The sequence below is a fragment of the Muntiacus reevesi genome, chromosome 3 (assembly GCF_963930625.1).
Source record: "Muntiacus reevesi chromosome 3, mMunRee1.1, whole genome shotgun sequence".
Classification (NCBI taxonomy): domain Eukaryota; kingdom Metazoa; phylum Chordata; class Mammalia; order Artiodactyla; family Cervidae; genus Muntiacus; species Muntiacus reevesi.
In genome coordinates, this window is record NC_089251.1 from 234,605,366 (window position 1) to 234,627,282 (window position 21,917).

The 21,917-nt window shown below is 39.3% G+C and overlaps 1 protein-coding gene across 3 annotated transcripts in view; it reads right to left on the reverse strand.

Annotated features, from left to right (window-relative positions):
• ITGB6 (integrin subunit beta 6) overlaps nucleotides 1-21,917 on the reverse strand; it is a 138,083-nt gene that overhangs the window by 64,934 nt on the left and 51,232 nt on the right. Inside the window, exons 2-9 of one of the 3 annotated variants that reach the window (XM_065931623.1) lie at nucleotides 17,636-17,687; nucleotides 17,220-17,449; nucleotides 17,036-17,111; nucleotides 16,208-16,287; nucleotides 13,464-13,668; nucleotides 12,456-12,702; nucleotides 2,899-3,061; nucleotides 1,067-1,228 (exon numbers count right to left, since the gene is read on the reverse strand). In XM_065931623.1, the coding sequence (XP_065787695.1) occupies nucleotides 1,067-1,228; nucleotides 2,899-3,061; nucleotides 12,456-12,702; nucleotides 13,464-13,668; nucleotides 16,208-16,287; nucleotides 17,036-17,096 (918 nt within the window). In that variant the 5' untranslated portion in view covers nucleotides 17,097-17,111; nucleotides 17,220-17,449; nucleotides 17,636-17,687. Of the gene's footprint in view, nucleotides 1-1,066; nucleotides 1,229-2,898; nucleotides 3,065-12,455; nucleotides 12,703-13,463; nucleotides 13,669-16,207; nucleotides 16,288-17,035; nucleotides 17,112-17,219; nucleotides 17,450-17,635; nucleotides 17,688-21,917 lie in introns of all 3 variants that reach the window. The other 2 variants (XM_065931622.1, XM_065931621.1) reach the window with 2 other exon arrangements.

The window sequence follows — 21,917 nt, forward strand, 5'->3', positions numbered from 1 at the left end:
ACATACACCTCTGTAGCATTGTCATTTTAAGAAGTCACTTAAATTCTCTGTACCATATTTTCCCAAGTATTAAATGGGGATAATATGACCTTTTCCAGGTTACTACTCAATAATTCAATTGCATTTTAGCATGTTCCAAGCACTGTGCTGTCAGGAAGTAGGGATAATAAACCAGTTCTGGCACTGAAGATGCATGTTAAAGGCAGACAGATACCAGCAAACACATTTCCATCTAGTGATGGTCAAGAAGCCCTCTATGTACCAGAGCTTGGGAGAGATGATTGCATTGGGGCACAGTGGATGTCAAACAAGGACCTCCCCCTTCCCTAGAGAAATCATGATGGAGCTGGGTTTTAAAAGATCAGTAAGAGTTTCTTAGCAGCCTCGGGGGAAAGGGCATTTCAGACAGAGAGAATAACATATGCAGCAGCATGGCAACCTCATGGTCTGTTCAAGCGAAGCAGTTAGACACACAGGGTTCTGGTGAGGATCAAATCAGATCATATACATCAAAAGAGCTCTAAAATTTTTACCTTGTTTTACAAAAGTCAAGTTTTTTTTTTTTTCTTTGAATGTCACCAGCATTTTTTAAGTGATAAAAATAAGCCAAATGTAATAAGCACCAGTCAAGCAGCACCTGATTAGTGATTTCCCAAGGAGCCCCAGGGTCCATGAAAACATGGAATTATTGAGGGAACATGACTCTGGGACCATCACTCCTAGGGTTAGCCTGAGCCTTCCTTTCTAGGGCTGTGGTTCAAACAGAATGAACTGACTATATTGCATTTTGCTGCCCTCTGGCTCTTTGAAAAATTGGGGAGGTTCTGGGATCATTCGTGTTATAGCAAATCTGAACTTATCACATATCCCCACTGCCCCCCTGCGCTCCTATGGGAACCTCCACGGGCGAGGAGAATTGATAAAGGCCAATCTGTTAACCTCAAATCAGAAAAGGCGCACTACTTCTACTAAGAGTGGGTCACTCTGCTGTGTGGTACAGCAACTGCTGCTTCATTTGCCTACTTGTAGCCCTGAAAACAGTGTATGTAGAGTATAGGTTACACACCAAGACTGTTGACATGGAGTATTCATTCTTGCTGTCCAAGTGACAGAGCCCATCGTTAGGAATGACAATGCCTGCCAGTTTGCTGTCCATTCCAAAATGAGAGTCGGCATCACTCACAAAAACCAGGAGATGGAGGGAATCATTCCGCCAGCCAATTTTTTCCTACAATGATAAAGAAGCATTTGGCTTGTATGGAAGAGAGACAGGCATTTATTGAGAGTGAATCACTTATGCTTGGACACATTCAGATTATCAAAAAATATATTGCTAGTCAGTCTATTTTAGACTTTTTCATCTATTGTGAGTTGGTAATATTAATGTATTAAAAATTAAATTATGAGACATTTGGTTTATCCTGGATTACATTTTCAGATGATTTATGCTTCAGAAAAAATAGTTCCACTACAATCAGTATCCAGTTGATCTTGACTTTTACATAGTTAATTATTTTTATTGTCCAGCTTTTAATTTACCAGAAAAATGAGAGAAGGGAGTGAGGGCGGTTGTAGATTATCCCAAATCCAAGCTAAAGCAAAACTAGTTAAGAATGCAATACAGAATGAACTTGAAGTAAGCCTATTTTATTAAGATTTCACCCAACCTGTAGGCATATTTCTAGGAAAAAGAAATATTTCTCTTTTTGAGTGAAAAAGACATATTTCTCTTTTTACTGTTACCATCTAAAAATTATCAACATAATACAAGGATAAGAATTGCTTATCAAAGTATGACTGCAGAGTACTGCTAACTGCTAATTAAGATGGTCTGTTGTCTGTTTCTTCATCCACCTCTCCCCTTTAACTAAGATTTGTCCAAGAACTAGTCAGCTTCTCTGGTGGCTCAGCAGTAAAGAAACAGCCTGCATTGCAGGAGATGCAGGTTCGATTCCTTGGTCAGGAAGATCCCCTGGAGAAGGAAGTGGCAACCCACTCCAGTATTCTTGCCTGGAGAATCTCATAGACAGAGGAGCCTGGTGGGCTACAGTCCATGGGGGTCACAAGAGTCAGACATGACTTAGTGACTAAACCTCCCCACCACCATCGCACCAGAAACTAGTAGGACAAAGTTCATTGTAGTTATCCCCTTGTACCTTATTTTTTTCCTTCCTTCCCTAATTCCTTGGCCCTGCCATGTTCTAGGACCCTCCGTCATATCATTTCCTGATATTTTCCATGAAAGTCATCTGAAAACAGGAGAATTGTTCCCACGGATATGTGTCTGATTGTCAAGGAGGAGAGATATTCAAGCATTATTGTAGAGACACTGTGGCTTTTGATGTTTATTTTGTTGGTTCAAAACAATAGCTACCTCATCGTATGTATAATTTTATTCTGAATCAGAGCATTTTTACTTTTTTAATTAATTGCTACATTTGACTTTTTTTTTTTTTTTTTTTTTTACCATGGTTAGCTCAAAAACTAATGAATACAACCTACATGTTTGTTATTTTTTGGCTGCACCACACAGCATGTGGGATCTTAGTTCCCTAATCACGGATCAAACACACACCCCCTGCAGTGGGAACACAGAGTCTTAACTACTGGAATGCCAGGGAAATTCCTGATCTCGATCTTTGAGAATTATTTATATATGACTTCTTTTAACCAATTTTTCCCAAGAGTATTACAATTTTATTAGATGATTTGAACATGAGGCATAAAAATTGTCCTCATTTCAACAAGATGGAATAAATGGTGTGTTTTTAGAAAAGTATCTGCTGTAGAAATATGGTGACTAAAGGAAAGATAAAGTTAGCTAAGCTTTTCAAAGATTTGTTCACAAGAAATAAAATCTGGGTTAACAGAATGAAACACTGCTCAACTTCAGCATACCTTACACACAGCAGCTTGCATAATTGCATCAAATCCACCTTCTGGAGTGTCAATATTAGCAGAAATTTTCTGATTCTTCACAATTTCATTGAATCTTTCAGTATCATTTGTCAATGGCAAAATGTGCTTGAATCCAAATGTAGGCAAACAAAAGTATGGAATACTACTGCAAAAGGAAGATGTAAAGTATTCTTGATGAAATATAATAAAACACACAATGAATGGGTTTAATAGCCTAACAGCATTTCCTTCCATGAAGATGCATTTCCTAAAGTGCCTGACTCTATAACTTGGCTCTGAGTCTCACGGTTAAGGTTGTTTTATCATCTCCTACCCACCCCTTCCAAATAGGTCACACTAGCTAACACAAAGAGCTTGCTGTGTATCTTGCATTGGTTCACAGAAAACAGATAATCTGGTGATCAGATGCTCCCTGTAGGTAGTCACTACCTTCTGTTGTCTCTCAACCAAAGCCCACCATTAAGTTTACATGATGACAATTCTTTTGTATTCTGATAGCTTAAATTGTCATCAAGGATGTCATCCTGTGGCAAGACTATAAGAGAGGAATCTGTCTTCTTCCTCTGCTCAGTCCTGCCTGCCCAGGGCCTGAAAATCAGACTAAGTCTCTCGATTCTAGAGCCCAATTTTATTGTGATAGAACAGACCATGTGGGCTAACCTGGGGTAAAACTACTACTAAAGACAGTTTACATTTGGGGGAAATTCCATGTTTGGATGAGATCTGCCCTGAAGACATCACAGTAGAACAGAAATTGCTGATCCTAAATTCAGTCACATTTTATTCTGAAAGCCAGCTAGTAGTTGTACATGAGATTCTGAGCAAGTACTCAACCCTTCTGAGCTTCGGGTTTTCCTTTGTGAAGTGGAGCTAATAATGTACAGCAGTTTCTCAAAGTGTGGTCCTTGGACCAGCAGCATGAGCGTCACATGGGAACTTGCTATAAATGCAAAATCTGGAGTGTGACTACAGACCTTCTAAGTCAGAACTGGTAGGAGTGGGTTGAGAGACCTGTGTTGAACCAAATCTTCCTGATGCATTCCAAAGTTGAGAAACACTGGTGGAGAAGGACAGAGACAGAAAGAAGTGGCCACCAATGGGGTTGCGGTGTGCTGCCTGGGAAGAGCTGGTTGACTTACATGAGCAGCTTGGCAAGTTCAAGAGCCTGCCTTGTCAGCATATAAAGAGCTGATGCAGCTTTCAGGATTTGACTCTATTTCACCAAATTCATCTACCTGAGGTATATGGTCAATTCTCATTATTCACAGATTCCATATCTTTGAAAATTCATATTGCTAAAATGTATTTATCACCCCCAAATTAACCCTTTCAGAACTTCTTCAATCAATCATGTACATGAATGACTGTACAAAAAAGTTGAGTCACTTGATATGCATGTTTCCAGGGGAGGTCAAGTAAGACTCTGACTTCTTGCTTCATCTCCCATACTGTAAAGAAATATTCTTTTCAGGGTCTATTTGGTGACATGTGTGTTTGCGTTTTTGTGCTTTTGCATGATCTTGTTGTTTAGAGTTGCCCCCCAGTGTAGTGGTCAAATGCTGTCTGGTATTTCTAAGTGCAAGAAGACTGTGATGTATCTTATGGGGAAAATACATGTGTGAGCCAAACTTTGTTCTGACCTGAGTTACAGTGCTCTTGGTTGTGATTTCAATGCTAACAAATCAACAGTATATATTAAATAAGACATCTTTAAACAGGAACATGCAGAAAACAAAAGTTATTGCTCCCTGGGTGAAAGAGTGACCAGAGATTCGCAGGAACCTAGCCCTGTGCTTCCCCTTGGAGCAATATTCAGCGTTCTCTAATGCAGGGTTTGAGGAGACTTGACAGAACAAGACTTCCATAAATGTTGAGAATCAACTAGATATACAAGTCAAAATGATTACGGATTTATTTACACTGAGAAATGGAGCTCTGCCAGAATCAGAATTCTGGTGTCTGCAAGGATAATCATTTACTTCCTGTCAGTAGACTGTCTCAAAAAGTGGGCCATAAGCTGATGTATTCTCAGGCTTCAGAACAAGGGGAGTTTGAGTTCCATAGCATTGAATGGTACAATCTCAGATGTCCTATTTCCTTAATGAGGTATTTTTTTTAGTTTTCTAATGATTTTAAGAACTCTCTATCTCTCAAAAATATGAAATTTTTTTTGGTAATTTTTAAATTCAGTTTACAATGTTCTTGGGTATATATACCTTAAAACTTTTTATGTAGTCAAGTTTTTCCCACCTTCAAATAGGAAATGTATTTTAAAATGTGAAATGAAGAATTTTTAAAAAGTTAACCTACAAAATGATAATAATTTAGCATTTTTCTTAATTGCCTCTGTAATATTTAAAGTAGAAGAAAGGTGCATTAGATTTAGAATAAAAAGACTGAAGAGTTATCTATCCTTGGACCTCAGTGTCCTCATCTATAAAATGAGGGTGCTAATAATAGCTACTTCTAAAGTTGCTGTGAAAATTACATTAAAAGTAATTTATAAAAAGTATATAACTGTGTTTTGAGGTTTACATTGTCCCTGGAGTCCAACTAGTCTTGAAAGTGAAAGTGTTAGTTGCTCAGTTATGTCCTACCCTTTGTGACCCTATGGACTGTAGCCCTCCAGGCTCCTCTGTCTATGGAATTCTCCAGGCAAGAATGCAGTAGTGGGTAGTCATTCCCTTCTCCAGGGGATCTTCTTAACCCAGGGATTAAATCCTGGTCTCCTGCATTACTGATAGATTCTTTACCGTCTGAGCCAACCAGAGAAGCTAGTCTTGGAAATTGTTTAATATTTTATTGGAGGCTGTTGGTTCATACTGTATCAAAATGGCATTAGAGCCTTTTCTGGAGCCAGAGAACTAGAATTCCTATTGTCTGGTTAGAAATTTGTATCTTTGTTGGTTAGAATTATTTGCTATGTAGTTCTTGCTGCTGCTGCTGCTAAGTCGCTTCAGTCATGTCCGACTCTGTGTGACCCCATAGATGGCAGTCCACCAGGCTCCTCCATCCCTGGGATTCTCCAGGCAAGAACACTGGAGTGGGTTGCCATTTCCTTCTCCAATGCATGAAAGTGAAAAGTGAAAGTGAAGATGCTCAGTCATGTCCGATTCCTAGTGACCCCATGGACTGCAGCCTACCAGGCTCCTCCGTCCATGGAATTTTCCAGGCAAGAGTACTGGAGTGGGTTGCCATTGCCTTCTCTGATGTAGTTCTTACTAGAAATCTAATCTTTTGGAAAGGAGAATACATTTTTTATTAATTCAATAAACATATTCATGTGCTGGGAGACGAATGTAGCTTAAGTAAAGTATAATGTCAGAGCTGGGTCACATCAAGAAATTTCGAGTGGAGACTGTCCATTTTGGTCAGAGTTCTTCCTGTAAAGAATGCTTATATTTAGTTGTTATTTTCTTAGATAGCAATTGAAGGAATTATTTATTGCTGACTATAAAGATATATAACAAAAGGTTAACACCATCATTTTTAGTAGAATTAGAAATGATTTCCATTTTTTATGTCTGTATTTTCACATGGTCTTATTATCTTTGCAATTTAAAATTATATACTCATTTTTTGTGTGTACCTATAGGAAGTCTAAACATTCATGGTTGAGTTTTCTTCTTTGAAAAACTACAATGAATTCCTCTTGGTTCAAGTCTTCAAAAACAAAATAAAACACCAAATTAAATGTGAAATATTGTTTATAAAAATCCCTCAAAATATTTGATGGAGAAAATTTTCTTTGTCCTGTTAAATATTTTTAAATATATATATATATATATATATATATATATATTATAATTCATTACAAATATGGAAAATATGGAAAATTTTTATTGCTGTGTCTTAGACAATAGCATAAGGGAAACTTCTTTCAAAAATGTAAACTATTCAGGCTTCCTACATGGTGAAATTTTTAACGACCTTCCATCTAATGAAGGCAGAGAAAACAAACTACTTGAAAAAGCACTAGAACAAGGTTTTAAAAGTGCAGTGTGCAGACCCACAGAGGTCCCTGAGACCATTTAAGAGTTTTTCAGGTCAAATGATCTTCATAATAATAAGAGATAATATTTGTCTTTTTCACTGTTGACATTTTCACTGATGATGCAAAGTAAGAGTTAGTAAAACTGCTGGTGCCTTAGCATAGGTCAAGGCAATGGCTCCAAACTGCCTAGTGTTCCTTATATTTTTTACCATCAAACATGCATGATAACACACACACAAAAGTGCTACTTTCACTTGATTGCCCTTGATGAAGCTGTGTGTGTTAGTCACTCAGTTGTGTCCAACTCTTTGCAACCCCATGGGCTGTAGACCACCAGGTTCCTCTGTCCATGGGATTTTCCAGGCTAGAATATTGGAGTGGGTTGGGTTCTGGAGTGGGACACAGGTTCAATTTTATTAAGTCTATGCTCTTGGACACATGTTTTTTGCAAGTTATTTCTGTGTGACCATATAGGAAACATGCATACAGTGTTACTGCTGTATACTGAAGTACACGTTTACAGTGGAAAAGCACTTTCATGGTTGTTTGAACTGTTGTTCATGGAACAACCATTTTACCCAAAAAAATGCTTGACAGCCAAACCATCATTTCAACTTAAGTTTTTGGCAGACATCTTCATTAAAATGAAGAAAGTAAGTTTGTTACTTTCGGGAAAACAACTATCAGTATTTGTTGCCAATGATGAAATTTGACACAACTAGAAAATTAGAATTTCACAAAACTTTCATCTGCTACCCATTAACAGCTTCTAAGTACTTCAAGACTTATCTGATGGGATTAATGCTAATATTAACAAATATAATTTTTTAGATATTCTATCATGAAATTTTAAGATCTACGTAACTCACTGAAACTTCATTTTCCAAATGACCAAAGCATTATATTACAAAAACACATGCACACACACACCAGTGGAAGAGCCATTCAGGCTCTTTCCTGGTGGTCCAGTGGTTAAAGAATCTGCCTGCCAAAGCAGGGGACACAGGTTCAAGCCCTGCTCCAGGAAGATCCCATGTGCCACAGCGCAACTAAACCTGTACACCACAGCTGCTTGAGTCTGCACCCCAGATAGAGCCTGTGCTCTACAATAAAGGAAGCCACAGCAACAAGAAGCCCACACACCTCAGCTAGAGAGTAACCCCTGCTCTCTGCAACTAGAGAAAGCCTGCATGCAGCAGCAAAGACCCAACAGAGCCAAAAAATAATAATAATAAAAAAAATTTTTTAAGCCATTCAAAGTTCAAAGCAGATCAATGGTTTTTAATGTAACAAAATAGGAAGTTCATTGACATGTTTTTCAGATTCTACACTGAAACGTAATTTACCTCTTGTCCGGTTTGAATGTAATATCAAACAAGAAAGGTCTACAGTCATTGGCAAAATCTATTAACTGCTTTCCCCTTTTTCAACTATATATCTACATGAGGTTTGATTTCCTTCATGGAATTCAACCAAAGTAAAATATTACCAGAGATTAAATGAAGAAGCAGATGTGAAAATTCAGTTGGCTTCTTTTAAATTAGATATTTTAAGAGATTTGTAAAAATTAAAATAGTGCCATTTTTCTTGTTAACTGTTGTTCTATTTTAGAAAATGTAGTTATTTTTTCTAAAGGTATGTTATTATAGGAACTTGCAGTGTGTTTTTCATTGTAACTATCAAATAAATTAATTACTAATTATTTTTATATTTTCTTAGTTTTACACTCTGACACTTAATAATGATATTTTGAGGATCTTAATTTTTAGGAGTGTAAGAAAGTTCTGAGATCTAAAAGTTTTAGGACTGTTAGATTAAAATAACTAGAGAAAATTAGCATTAATGAGAGGAAGGAAATTAAAACTGGATTTGAATGTCTATTATGTTCCAGCCTACTCAGTTCTCATGATAGCCCAGGAAGTGAATATTATTATCCCCATTTATAAATGAAGAGACTGGCATTCCAAGGTTATGATTTAAGCCCAGGTCTGGAAAACTCCATGTTTTTTCCTTTTACTTGTCTTAGCCTTTGTACTAAGGAACATTTTATTTCTTAATTATAGGGTTTGGATTGATCAAAGGATTGACTTTTGTGTTGGTGTTTGAATTTTTGGTGTGTAAGTGTGTGGGGAGTAGAATCTGGACAGAGAAACTTGGAGAATTAAGGACATGATTAAAAAAGAAAAAATAAAATGTTACAGCAAAAAGTTTTCATTGTTTATAACTTTAGCTAATGGTAAATTTTGCCAATAAGAATAAGAGAAATACCTCTAGAAAACAGGAAAATGTTGACCTTTCAAGTGCTCAAATATGTGGTCCTCATTAAGGTTCCTAGTCACTGTAATTTGTGCAGGGCTCTGGCCTCCCTTCCAGTAGTCATGTGTGGATGTGGGAGTTGGATCATGAAGAAGGCCAAGTGCTGAAGAATTGACGTTTTTGAACTGTGGTGTTGGAGAAGACTCTTGAGAGTCCCTTGGACTGCAAGATCAAACCAGTCAATCCTAAAGGAAAGCAACCCTGAATATTCATTGGAAGGGCTGATGCTGAAGCTGAAACTCCAATACTTTGGCCACCTGATGCAAAGAACTGACTCATTGGAGAAAACCTGATGCTGGGAAAGATTGAGGACAGGAGGAGAAGGGGACGACAGAGGATGAGATGGTTGGATTGCATCACCAACTCAATGGATATGAATTTGTGCAAACTCCGGGAGATGGTAAAGGACAGGGAAGCCTGGCATGCTGCAGTTCACAGGGTTGCAAAGAGTCGGACACGACTGAGCGGCTGAACAACAACTAGGCCTCCCTTTACCCCACTCTATTGGTATTGATAGTAGCTACCACCTAGTGAGAGCTTCGTGGTCAAGTTCAGTATCAAATGTTTCCTTTCATTATCTTACACACTCCTTACAACCCCCTCAGTGTGATCGGTATTGTTATTCCAAACTAAAGTTTGGAGAAGTGAAGTGGTTCCCCTAAGGTGACATTATGAGTGAGTAGATGAGTAGGTACAAGGTTACATGAGTATATTTAATGGATCAGCAGCTTAGAACAGAATGTCCCGAATTAGACACACATACAGTTAATTGCTTTCTAAGAAAAGCATCAAGATATTTCAATGGGGAAAGGAGAAACTTGCTTAACAAATAGTGCTGAAACAATTGGATAGTAACAAAAGATAAACCTAGACTTGTCCTCATTCCAAACAGAAGCACTAATTTGAGATCACAGACCTGAATGCAAGTTCTTCAACCACAAAACTTCTAGAAGAAAACATAGGAGGAATCTTTGAGACATTAAGATAAACAAAGATGTCTTAGAACAAAAAAATACACTAATCATAAAATTAAAAATTGGGTTTCATCAAAATAAAAAATAATAATACAATTTAGCATTTCTAATTCTAGATATCTATCCAAGAGAAATAAAAACATACATCCACACAGAGACTTATATGCAAGTGTTCATAGCAATATTTCTTCATGATGGCCAGAAATTGGGAAACAACCCAAATGTTCATCAATGGACAGATAAAGTATAATAAATTTGTACAAGGGACTATTACTTAGGACAAAAGGGAAGAAACTGCTGATAAACATGAAATCAGGGATGAATCTCAAAAACATGATGTTGAGCAAAAGAAGCTAGATACAAAAGGTGTATAGCATATTTTCCATTCATGTGAAATCCAAGAGTAGGCAAAATGAATCTAACTTCCAGAAATCAGAAAATGGTTGCCTCTGAGGAAGCAGAACTGACTATAAAGGGGCATAAGGAAACTTTCTGAGGTGCTGGAATTGGTCTATGTTGTGTTTTAAGTGGTGATCACATCAGTATAATCAACTGTCAAAACTCATGAAATTGAACATTTCTGCTGTGTGTATTTTAGTTCATGTCAATTATACCTTGAGAAGTGGGGCACTGGGGACAAATATTATCTCTGATATTTGCAATCAAACACAATTCCTAGGAGTTGCAATCAGTGATGAATTCTTTTCAAGGTCAAAACACTTTTGGCCATCACATTCTAGTTTGGAACCACATTGAAATGTCTTAAAATGATACTGCAAAAACTGTTTTATAGAGATTAATTTGTTGGTGTAAACTAGTGTTAAAAGTCAATACATGTTTGGAAAGCCATTTCATCTATACTAGATTCAGCGTAGTAAAAGACTTGGTTTTGGACCAACCCAGATCTTGGTATAGATCACTGATTAGTCATGCTGCCACAGGTAAATTACTAACTTCTCACAGACTTTATTACTTCCTCTCAATATAGAGATGATGGAACCTGCTTTGACCTGAAGTTATGATGAAGACTGAATGAGGTCATGTACATAAAACCTTCAGCATAGGATCTGGCACAGAGCAAGTGGAAGTTCTTTTTCAAAAGAAGGATATCAAATACTTTTATTTTGACCATGTCATTGACATGTAGAGGTAAGTTATCACAAAGCAACTTACCTTTGACCATCACCCATATAATACACAGTTTTAGTAACTGATTAGAGCATATTATAATGGAACCATTGCCTCATTTCCTACTGAATTTGATAGCAGTAAAGGCTACAAAGGCATTCTCCAAGCAATAAAAGAAAGTCACATTTCCAAAAGTACATTAGAAATTACTCCAAATGCTGTTATTTTGGCAGCAGTCATTGTAGTGGAGACAGATACTCTGAGAAAATGTGACTTACTGTCAGTAGCCTCAGAGAGTGGTGGTCATTGAGGATAGAAAGCCTCTGAGGGGCTGAAGATGGGCTCAGACCAGTGGAACCTACAGTAAAAGATTCTGTCCCTGTGTCTGCAGAATACAAATCCAAATTTTTCACAGCCTGCCTTCCAAAGGGAGGCAAATATGGCAAATGCTGTAAAGAGCCAAGCTAGAACTGGATACAGTAAATCCTGTACATACAAACCTTCAAGTTGTGAACTTCCAAAGATGCAAACATGCCCCTGTATGCCCAATTTTTACTGTACTACTGTACTTTTCAAGGTACTTTAAGATTAAAAATGTTTATATTTTGTGTTTGTTAGTTTTTATGTGTTATTTCTGTGAGAAGTTTTATATACGTATTACAGTACAGTACTAGATAGCTGATTGTGTTAGTTGGGTACCTAGACTAACTTTGTTGGACTTAGAAAGTGAACCTACGAATGCACTCTCAAAACAGAACTCGTTTGTCTGTAGGGGACTTATGTATTACAGTGATGTCTGCTTGAGAATGGAAACATGTATATGTATGGTTGAGTCCCTTTGCTGTCCATCCGCCTGAAACTATCACAGCATTGTTAACTGGCTTTACTCCAGTACAAAATAAATGAACTTTTAAGTAAACTTAATAGTTTACTTTAAAAAAAAAAAAAAAAAAGGATGACATCCCTTTAGTTCTGAACAACCTGGGCAACTGAGAGCTGCTGACATCCAATCAGATGGGAGGGAACTGCCAGGGAACCAGCAAACTCCTGCCAAGCTCAGCTCAGAGCAAGACTTTCTCTATAGGAAATCAGTGTTTGAAGATCCCAGAAAATTGTTTACTTACCTGCAAGGGTTGGCCATTTCTTCTGGTGTTGTTTTCACAAAAGGGGAGACGGGTTTCTCCACAAAAGAACCGAAGCCCAGTCTAAAGTTGCTGGTTAATTTAGACATTTCCTTGGAGAGCAGGGAGCCCAGCTCTTTGATGGTGTTGAGGTCGTCATCCATGGAGGCCGAGAGGTCCATGAGATAATACAAATCCACAGGGTAATCCTCGGTCTGGCGAACTTGAACTTGCAGGGTCTGTTCAAGGCCTGTAACACCCTCGCAAGAAAAGATGATCCATAAAAATCCATGCAGACTTAGTTGTGACTAGAACTGTCACTAGCTATTTCATTTCAATAAGAACTTACCAGAGATACTTGCAGTTCATACACTATGCGGCCAAGTTTATAAAGGAACCAACCCATGGATATTTTTCACCCATGAATTTAGAGCAACTGAAGGAGGTGAAAGTTGGGATATTTTATATCTCCTTGGGAGAACTAGCATCCATTTAGATGAAAGATAAGCTGATTTTTTTTTTTTTGTATGTGGGTTTAAAAAAGAAGAAAATAAAGAAGTGCTTAAAGCTACATTACAACCCTTGAAGAAATGTGAGGTAAGCCTTAACAACATTTGAGTAATTCAAACGGTTACTATTAGATAAGGCTATTTTTGGTAACACATTTGGAGTACAAAGTGACCAATGTGAATAAAGAAAAGTGTTAGCCTTACAATTCTTTATTTCCTTAAGAATGGGAAATCTGAATCATAATAAACAATGACATGTAATATGGTACAAGGTGTATTAATGGAATAGCTGTATTATTATATGTGACATTCCTGGAGGAGGGCATGGTGACTCACTCCAGTATTCTTGCTTGGAGAATCCCCATGAACAGAGGAGGCTGGCGGGCTACAGTCCATGGGGCCACAAGGAGTTGGACACGACTGAGCGACTAAGCAAAAAGCAGCATATATATGACATTAGATTTATTTACATGAGCAGGTGATTGTGCAAATCATAACATACCTGGTCTCAGTTTAAGAGCCAAGCTTTGAGGTGAAATCTGAACGATGTTGGAGCTATTTTTCTGTCTGCCTATGCTGAGAGGCTTATTTGTAAGTATTTCAACTTGGGAGACAGGGTTTTCGATGAAGGTTGGTTGACATCCTTTAGCTAAAAGATTTGCTGGGGTATCACACCTTTCTCCAACTCCAGGTAGGTGGGTAAAATTCTAAAAGAGAAAAAACAATAAAGAGAGAAAGACAACAATAAAAAAGAAAAAGAAGACATCTTTTATAAGATTATTTTTTGCATGCTTTGCTAGTTAGGTATCCTGCCTTGATATATTACACCCCCATATGCCTGACATTGATTGTAGGTCTAAAGTTATAGCAAAATAACCAGAGAATTCTGCCAGTAAAATTTTGAGTAAAAGTGGAGTTTCCCTTTAATTGTATTCAAGTGAATTCACTTGACTTATTTTTTTCCTTTTTTCCCTTTTTTTTCATTTTTCTTTTTAATGCTCACTTTTTGAAAGCTTCTCCTGTGCTGTGACCAGATCTTTGAAATAGCTGGGTCACAGAGCTGACATCATCATGTGAATTATCGTGGAGGATAACCTGCAGGTGTATGCGATCCTGGGACTGTTCAGATTCTCAGAGTGTCTATTGCTAAATCCAGTGACAGAGTCTTTTCCGTGGCTTCTGAAAGGTCAAAGATTGTGGTATCTCCCTATCTACTGCCTGTCCTGGTTTAACTTGTGGATGTTTTACCCTTATATTACAGTATTACTTCACCAAAGTTGACCTCTTGGGGACGTTATTCTAGTTTAAGATCTTTTAGAAATTCCTCCAACATTGGCATGTGGGGAAGGAAAATGAAAGAGAAATGGTGTAAGAGATTGCTTTTCTGCTTTGAACTCAGGAGTTTCCCAGTTCCCCTCTGATCCACCTGAGTTTCCAGAGGCAGTGAGATGAGTGTTCCCAGGCAGAGATGCAGCCATCCAACCCTGGAACACTCAGAACAGAAAGATGTAGTCAAGAGATAAACACCTATCTTACCCACCAGCCAAGACAGCTCTTGAGTTGGTGAGGCTCTAGGCAAGGTTGAACTTCAGGCCTGTTATCTCTCAGGCTTGGAGAGACACAAATCAAGTTCATACTGTTTTCCTTCATTCACTGGAATTCTAAGCCACTCCTGCTGTTTCACCAACTAAGAAAGCTACATTTCTCCCAAAGTTGACTTTTGAGAATATAATTTGTTATCTTTCAGCCAGGCCTGTGTATATTTGAGGCCCTAGTGAGGGGTAACAAATTCTGTAATTTCCCATGATTTATCCAAAGCACAAGGTGGCTTAACAAGCCCTCAGAATCCTTCTTAACACTGCGTCACTGATACAACCTATAATCACTATGTTTGCCACAAGATCAGAGGTGGCATTAACCCTGGAACCTTTTTTCTATCTGCTCTAAGCAGAAGCCTAATTTACTTTTTGCTCCAACTGTCTCTATTGGTAATAATACTTCTACTATTAGTTATATCAGTGAGTGATCTCTCAGAATAATCTGGCCTTTTGAATAGATTTGACTACAGAGTATTAGCCACAAGAAAAGCTATCAGGTGTAACTTAAGAGGCTCTCTTCAATGGGTGCAAAAAAAAAAATTTTTTTTTTTATGAAAATTCTAGAGGTGGGCACTTTGTTAGACTGATCTGTTGTTTTATGTCTCTGGCATTAAACTAACATTGGCTTCTTCAGGGAGTCAATGTCAAAAAACGTGGGCTTTTCCCTCTTTGTATATTCCCAAACCTGCTTTGATATATGAGCCCAAAGTCACTGCCCTTCTGCTTGACCCTCTTGGTAGAGGTCAGGGAGTGAATTGGGTTTGTGCCCTGCCCTGCAAGCCGTCCCTCCATGGACACAGGTAACAAATGTGGGGTTTTAACAGCCACAGCCTGGTTTTGAATTGGGCAACCAGGTTCTTTACCCTTGAACATTCTACTCAGTTCTTGCTGAATTTGGTAAGAATCTGATGGTTTGATTTGTGTTGAAACTCTCTTTATGAGATTTAGTAAAGAACTGTTTTCAAGCCAGAAGGAGCTAATACAGATCTTTCTTACTAGGAATCATTTACAGATTCTTCTGTAGTGTCAGCGGAAGCCGTGATTCAGGATGGTTTGTTATACATTCCCCACTCCCTCCTGCCACTTTCACGTAGCTTTCGGTTTGATCAGATAGGGGTGTCTACTTCAGGTTTTGTCATCACTGTGGTACAGAGTCACACAGCGGATGTCATTTTTAAAAGACTTGGATAATGTTTGAACAGTAAAGTTCACCCCGAGCCTTCTCTTGGATCCTGTCAGTGATTCAGAAAGGATGCTTGTCCCCAGATGAAACAGAACTATGATACTGAAATTAAACATATGTTGAACTTGAGAAAAGATTGCCTCCATGAGCTCTGGTTGCCCAGAGCCTCAACATTTTACTTGTGAGCAGGAAGAAATGGCCTTAAAATAAGAGGAGGCATCAGGTCAAATAAAGAATCTTGAGTTCATATATTTCAGAATAATTTGACATTCACTCCCTTCTCAAATTGCTTTTGAACGTAATCATACAAAGCACACTTGGCATCACTAATGTTTACGTTTTCCCTTCCAGATTTGTGTCACTCCTATAACACCACGGAAAGCGGGACACTGGGAGCAGTCACAGATGGAATTGCCGTAAATGTAAGTGCACTTTTTACAAACACGCTGAGGTCGTTTGCTTTACCTCCTGAGAGCACCAGGCGCACTGAGGTCCAATGAGTAAGCAGTCCTCACAGGTCTCCGCACCCCCCACAGCACAGCCACCTGTGTTCAAACCCAGCAAGACACAAGGGATTCAGCACACTCTCAGCCACTCCACTCGTGAGACCGACAGCTCTTAAAGCACTTGAACAAAACAGTATCAAAGTTCATTTTTCAGGTTTCGAAGATCAGTCCTCAAAACATTAGCAATCCACAGTGAAGTTCGTATCTTACATTTATGGCATTGAAAATATGCATGTCTTAGCAGCCAAAAATAATCAGTCTCTCTTTTTTTTCTTAAAATGTGAAAGTATCTCAGCGTTCACAAATATAGGATCATCATACTTATCACCCTCATTCAGCATCATCCCCCTTTAATTTTTCACAATTATTCACAGCCACTAAAGAATCCTTCTCTTTCAATTGTACTATAGCTTTATTTTGAAAGATAGATCCCTTTTCTGTCTCAAGGTTATCACTCTGAAGTGGAAGGCCTTGTTGTACAATAAGATAGCTAGAAAAGTCACCAAAATGGTTGTCACAAGGGTATTAAGAAATCCTCTTGTGCGTAGTGCTGTTTAATCTCTCATTAAGGTGCCCATGCCACCTTTGTATTTATTTACCTAAAGCCCGGAGCATTCGCTGTGGGAACAGTCCTGCGTCTGCCTGTAATTTGTTAAAGTGTTCGTTCAATGGCAAAGAGCAACTGAACAGCTCAAGTAAAAAGTGACTTCAGATCTAGTTCCTGAGCCACATGACAGGTTTGTCAAGCGTACCACAAAAGCAATATATCGGAGAACTAAAGTCTTACCTTGTACGTGATCATTCCTTCCTAGAAATAGAAAGAACAGGCAAAGCAGTTCAATCCCCATCCGTTTCAGTTCTCGCTGTGCAGACAGATTAAAAAATGAATTGCCTTCAACATTACAAGACCAAAGCTGAACACTGTTAAAAGTCTTTCTTTCTTGAAGTGTAAAATTGTAAATACTACTTACGCTGCTTTGAAAAGAAACTTGAGATGTAAATTAAAAAGTTTTCATTAAGACTGAAATGAAAACAGAAGCTACCTGGACAGGTAAAGAAGAAAAGCTGTGTTTAAGAGCAACTCCAACATGATTTACTTCCTTGTTCTCCTTATAAGGAAGGCAGGTGTACAATCACCAAGAAGGTGGGGAAATTCATTCAGTAGAAATTTTTCTGTAGGTTCTATCAGTCTCTCTGCATCCTAGAGAAAGTTTATACCTTTAGTAAAATAATGACCGATGAAATGTCAAAAGAATAATTGAAATATGATCTGAAGTTGTTTCTAAAATAGTTATAATTTAATGTAAACAGTAAAGGTGACAAATAAAAACACAAATATGTCAGTTATGTACCAGGAGGGTTTAAAAAATGATCTAAAGGAAAATACCTGAGATTTTTATGTTCCATTGTTAAGTCCTTTCAGAGAATTGAGATGAACTCTGAAAAATAAAAACCACTATTTTACAATTTATAATAGAAGGCAGGCTAGGGAAAGCAAAATACTGTGTTCCATTGTTTTTTAAATTGGATGAAAGATATTTTTTCCCCATAAGTATCAAATTCTTCTTTAAATCCATTATTAGAAAAAATAATATATTAAAATTAAATTAGAACAAAATTAGTCTCAAACAACAATGGAAACAGAAAACAGTGGTTCCTAAGATTTTGAACCCCTCCCTTCCAGATGGTGATCAAGTTCTCTTTCTTGTGTACCATCCCTGCTTCCAACTTACTACTTGGCACACAGAAAATATTTATTTGTTAAACAAAAGAGAGATTTAAAATATATATATTCTACGACTAATTTTATGAGTCTGATTATGAATGTTTCCGCATGTATTCAAGATGGTGTTTGGGGTGTGTAGATACTGCAAACAAATATTTATTTTGTAACTCTCCAAACTGCTTAATCTTAGACAGGCATTTTTGTGGCCGGAGTTATGTCCTGGGAGACTATCTTTTAAAAGTGTATTTCTAGGCAAGTGTGTGAAACCTGTGTGAAGAGGAGAAAACTAATTATGGACTGCTCAGGTTCTTCTCAGAAGGCTTTGTTCAATTTTGAACTCTGTCACACACAGGAATGTGGAAAGAAGATGGCAAGAAGCCTGCAGAAAGCCAGGTTCCTCTGTCCTCCACTGTCTCCCAGAGTTCACTCAAATTCATGTCCATTGAGTGGGTGATACTATCTAACCATCTCATCCTCTGTTGTCCCCTTCTTCTTTTGCGCATCAAGGTCTTTTCCAGTGAGTTGGCTCTTGGCATCAGTTGGCCAAAGTGTTGGAGCTTCAGCTTCAGGATCAGTCCTTCCAATGAATATTCAGGGTTGCTTTCCTTTAGGATTGGCTGGTTTGATCTTGCAGTACAAGGGACTCTCAAGAGTTTTCTCCAGCACCACAATTTGAAAGCATCAAATCTTTGGCCATCAGCTTGCTCTGTGGTCCAACTCTCACATTTGTACATGACTACTGGAAAAACTATAGCTTTGATGATAAAGTGATGATAAAGCTTTGTTGGCAAAGTGATGTCTCTGCTTTTTAATACACTCTATCTCTGGATAATACTTGTATCCTATGTAGGTCATCATTCATTGATTTATTTATCCATTTAGTCAATAAATATTTATTGAGCATCTACTTTGTGCTAAGCATTGTTCTACAAGCAGAAGATAATATCAGCGAACAAAGCCAAGCTCTTGGCCTGTGAGGTGTATATTCCAGACTGGGGAACAGAGTGGGGAGACAGACTCTTAAAATCAGGCTGTCCTAAGGGACTATGAAACATGATAAATCGGGGTAGGAGGAAAGAGGAGTAGGAAGGGTGTGTTATTTCACCTCCACCCTGCCCCGAAAGTCCTGACTGCACAGCTTTGTTTAATATCTGTCCTCAGTCACAGCCTCTCTGGTCTTCAGTCCTCCCCCACTGCCAAGCCTCTGCACATGCCATTTGTGCTGCTGGGAGGCATGGGCTCCTCCTCATTCCTCTCATTTGGCTGATTCAGCTCACTATCCACATCTCCCACAGACATCAGTGCCCATAGGGAGGCATTTTGAGTCTCGCCAGGCCTCCCTTTCTGGGATCTTCCCCAGGATGGCCCTTTCCAATCTTCTTATAATTGCTGAAATCCTTGCATCTCTCCCCCAATGAACAGTGAAGCTCTTTAAGGCACTGATCTATTCAACAAGTATTTATTGAATTCTTTACTGTGTATCAGGCAGTGACTGTGTCTCAGTGATCTTCATATTCCCAGCAAGTAGCATAAAGCCAGATACTTTGTACGTAGTCAATATTTATCAATAAATGGATAAATTTTACCTTGTTGTTATCTAGTATTTTACCTGTGACAAAGCTGGTACTCCACAAATAGTGAATAAATAAATGAATAAATGGTTTTAGAAGACACAGCACGCCGTTAGAAGTGGGGAAAGACATTCCCTGCTTGGGCTGTGAAAGGGCTTAAAATGCAGGGTGGAGAAAAGGGGCAGAATTTAAGAGAAAGTATAAAGAACAATGCTACAAGAAAACCTCCATCCACTCTGGATGATTCATCACAGGGAAAATATTCTTGCTTCCTGAAGATCTGGTGCCTGGAGGCCTCACCTGGAAAGTACCTGGCCACGGCTGTGGGAACGGAAGGAGTTCTAGCTGCTCCCTAAACTTGCTTCCCTGGTGGCTCAGCGGTAAAGAATCGCCTGCCCATGCAGGAGACAGGGCTTTGACCCCTGGGTTGGAAAGATCCCCTGCAGAAGGAAATGGCAACTCACTCCAGTATTCTTGCCTGGAAAATTCCATGGACAGAGGAGCCTGGAGGGCTACAGTCCATGGGGTCACAGAGTCAGACTCAATGTAGCAACTGAACAACAGCAAACACTGGTCAGCACTGAATAAAGTCTCCCGGATGAAAACTGTGTCCCCTCAGACAGGGCAACCAGATGAATTACCTCTGTTTCTGTGTATACATAGAACTTAAACTGGGAAATACAGACTAAAAAAATCAGGGCTTCCGTAATGGAAGCTGAAACTGGCAGAGAGAAGAGGACATCAGGTTGCAGGAAAAGTGATGCTTCAGGAGTGTTGGGAGGAATCGGCAGCTCTGAGGAGACAGATGAGTGAGGCAGAAGAGAACTCTAATGAGTCAACAAGAGGACCTGTTGCAAATGTCACTGGTAAAAACAGCTGAGGAGGGTGCCTGAGCCGTGTGAATGGAAAACACCAGAGTTAGACCCCCACACTCACTTTGTCAAGGGGAAGGAACTTGGCCCAGGCCATGATCCCTAATGCCCTTTCAGATTAGATCTTTCTCAGGCACAGCTCTCCCTGAAAACCCCAGGATCTTATTTCTTTTAGCACACTGTGTATCCCTTCAGTAAATTCCCACTTCTTAAAGGTAGTTGAGGGTGTCTCCATATTCCTTAAGATCCAGAGATCCTAAGTCACACCATCTAGATTTTTAGACACGCTGCTTGGCCCATCACATAGAAGCCTACCATCCCCAGGGCTCAGGCTCCCAGCCTAGGACTCTGGGGGCCTGACCCTCTTCAAGAGGTCTGAGCCCAGGTGTGGGTAGAGTCGCAAAGCATCACACAGCCCAAGGGAGCAATGACCCCTGCACCCCACTCCTTCACTGGCCTTTGCTTCTGAGACTCTTCAGTGGAATCCTGACCTCAGGAAGTCACGTGAGCTCATCTGACTCACTCTGTTTGGCTTGGATCTTGCCTGGACCCAGCCCCTCATTCACATCAGACAATAACAATCTGGGGCCGGCTAGGCCAGCCCCAGGGCACCTCAAAACACTCCTGGGAGAATAAACACTGAGTAAACCTGGCTGGGAGCCAAACTGAGCTCTAAGGACCCAGTAAGGACTGCCAGCTCTTGGGATGGGATGGCCTCTCTCTGTTACCAGCTTTATTTCAAGTACAAGAAATAGATCTCCCTCCAGTAGGCTTCCTATGAAAGTGTTTCATAGTGAACAGCTGAAAGGAGACAGTGGAAGTGGAGACTTTGCTCTTGGGTCTAGCGTGGGTGTACCTGTGTGTGTGATGTACTGCCCGGTGGGCTGTTGGCAGAAGGTTGTGGCTGACCTGCAGATGTGTGTAACCTGGGAAGCACAGAATCTGGAAGCACTGGTTGCTCAGTCACTCAGTCATGTCCCACTCTCTGTGACCCCACGGACTGTAGCCCGCCAGGCTCCTCTGTCCATGGATTCTCCAGGCAAGCATACTAGAGTAGGTTGCCACGCTCTCCTCCAGGGGATCTTTCCGACCAGGGATCGAACCTGCATCTCCTGCACTGGTAGGCGGCTTCTCTACCACTGAGCCACCAGGGAAGCCTGAATTTGGAAGGGGAAACCTTCATTTCAAATTTCAAGACCTTCAGAAAAATTATTTTAAAGGAGGATGTGTAACAGTTTCCTGTCACCTTTGTGTACAATGCTCAAAACATGCTAAGTGCTAGAGAAAATTTTGTGGCCTAGGTCTTACCTTCTAGTCCGGAGTTTCCTTTTAATTTGGTAAAATATACATAACACAAAATTTACCATTATACCTGTTTTCAAGTGTGGCATTCATTGGCATCAAGTATGTTTATACCGCCATGCAACCTTTACGACTATCCATCTCCAGAAAATTTTCACCATTCCAAACCAAAGCTCTGTACCCATTAAGCAATAGTTC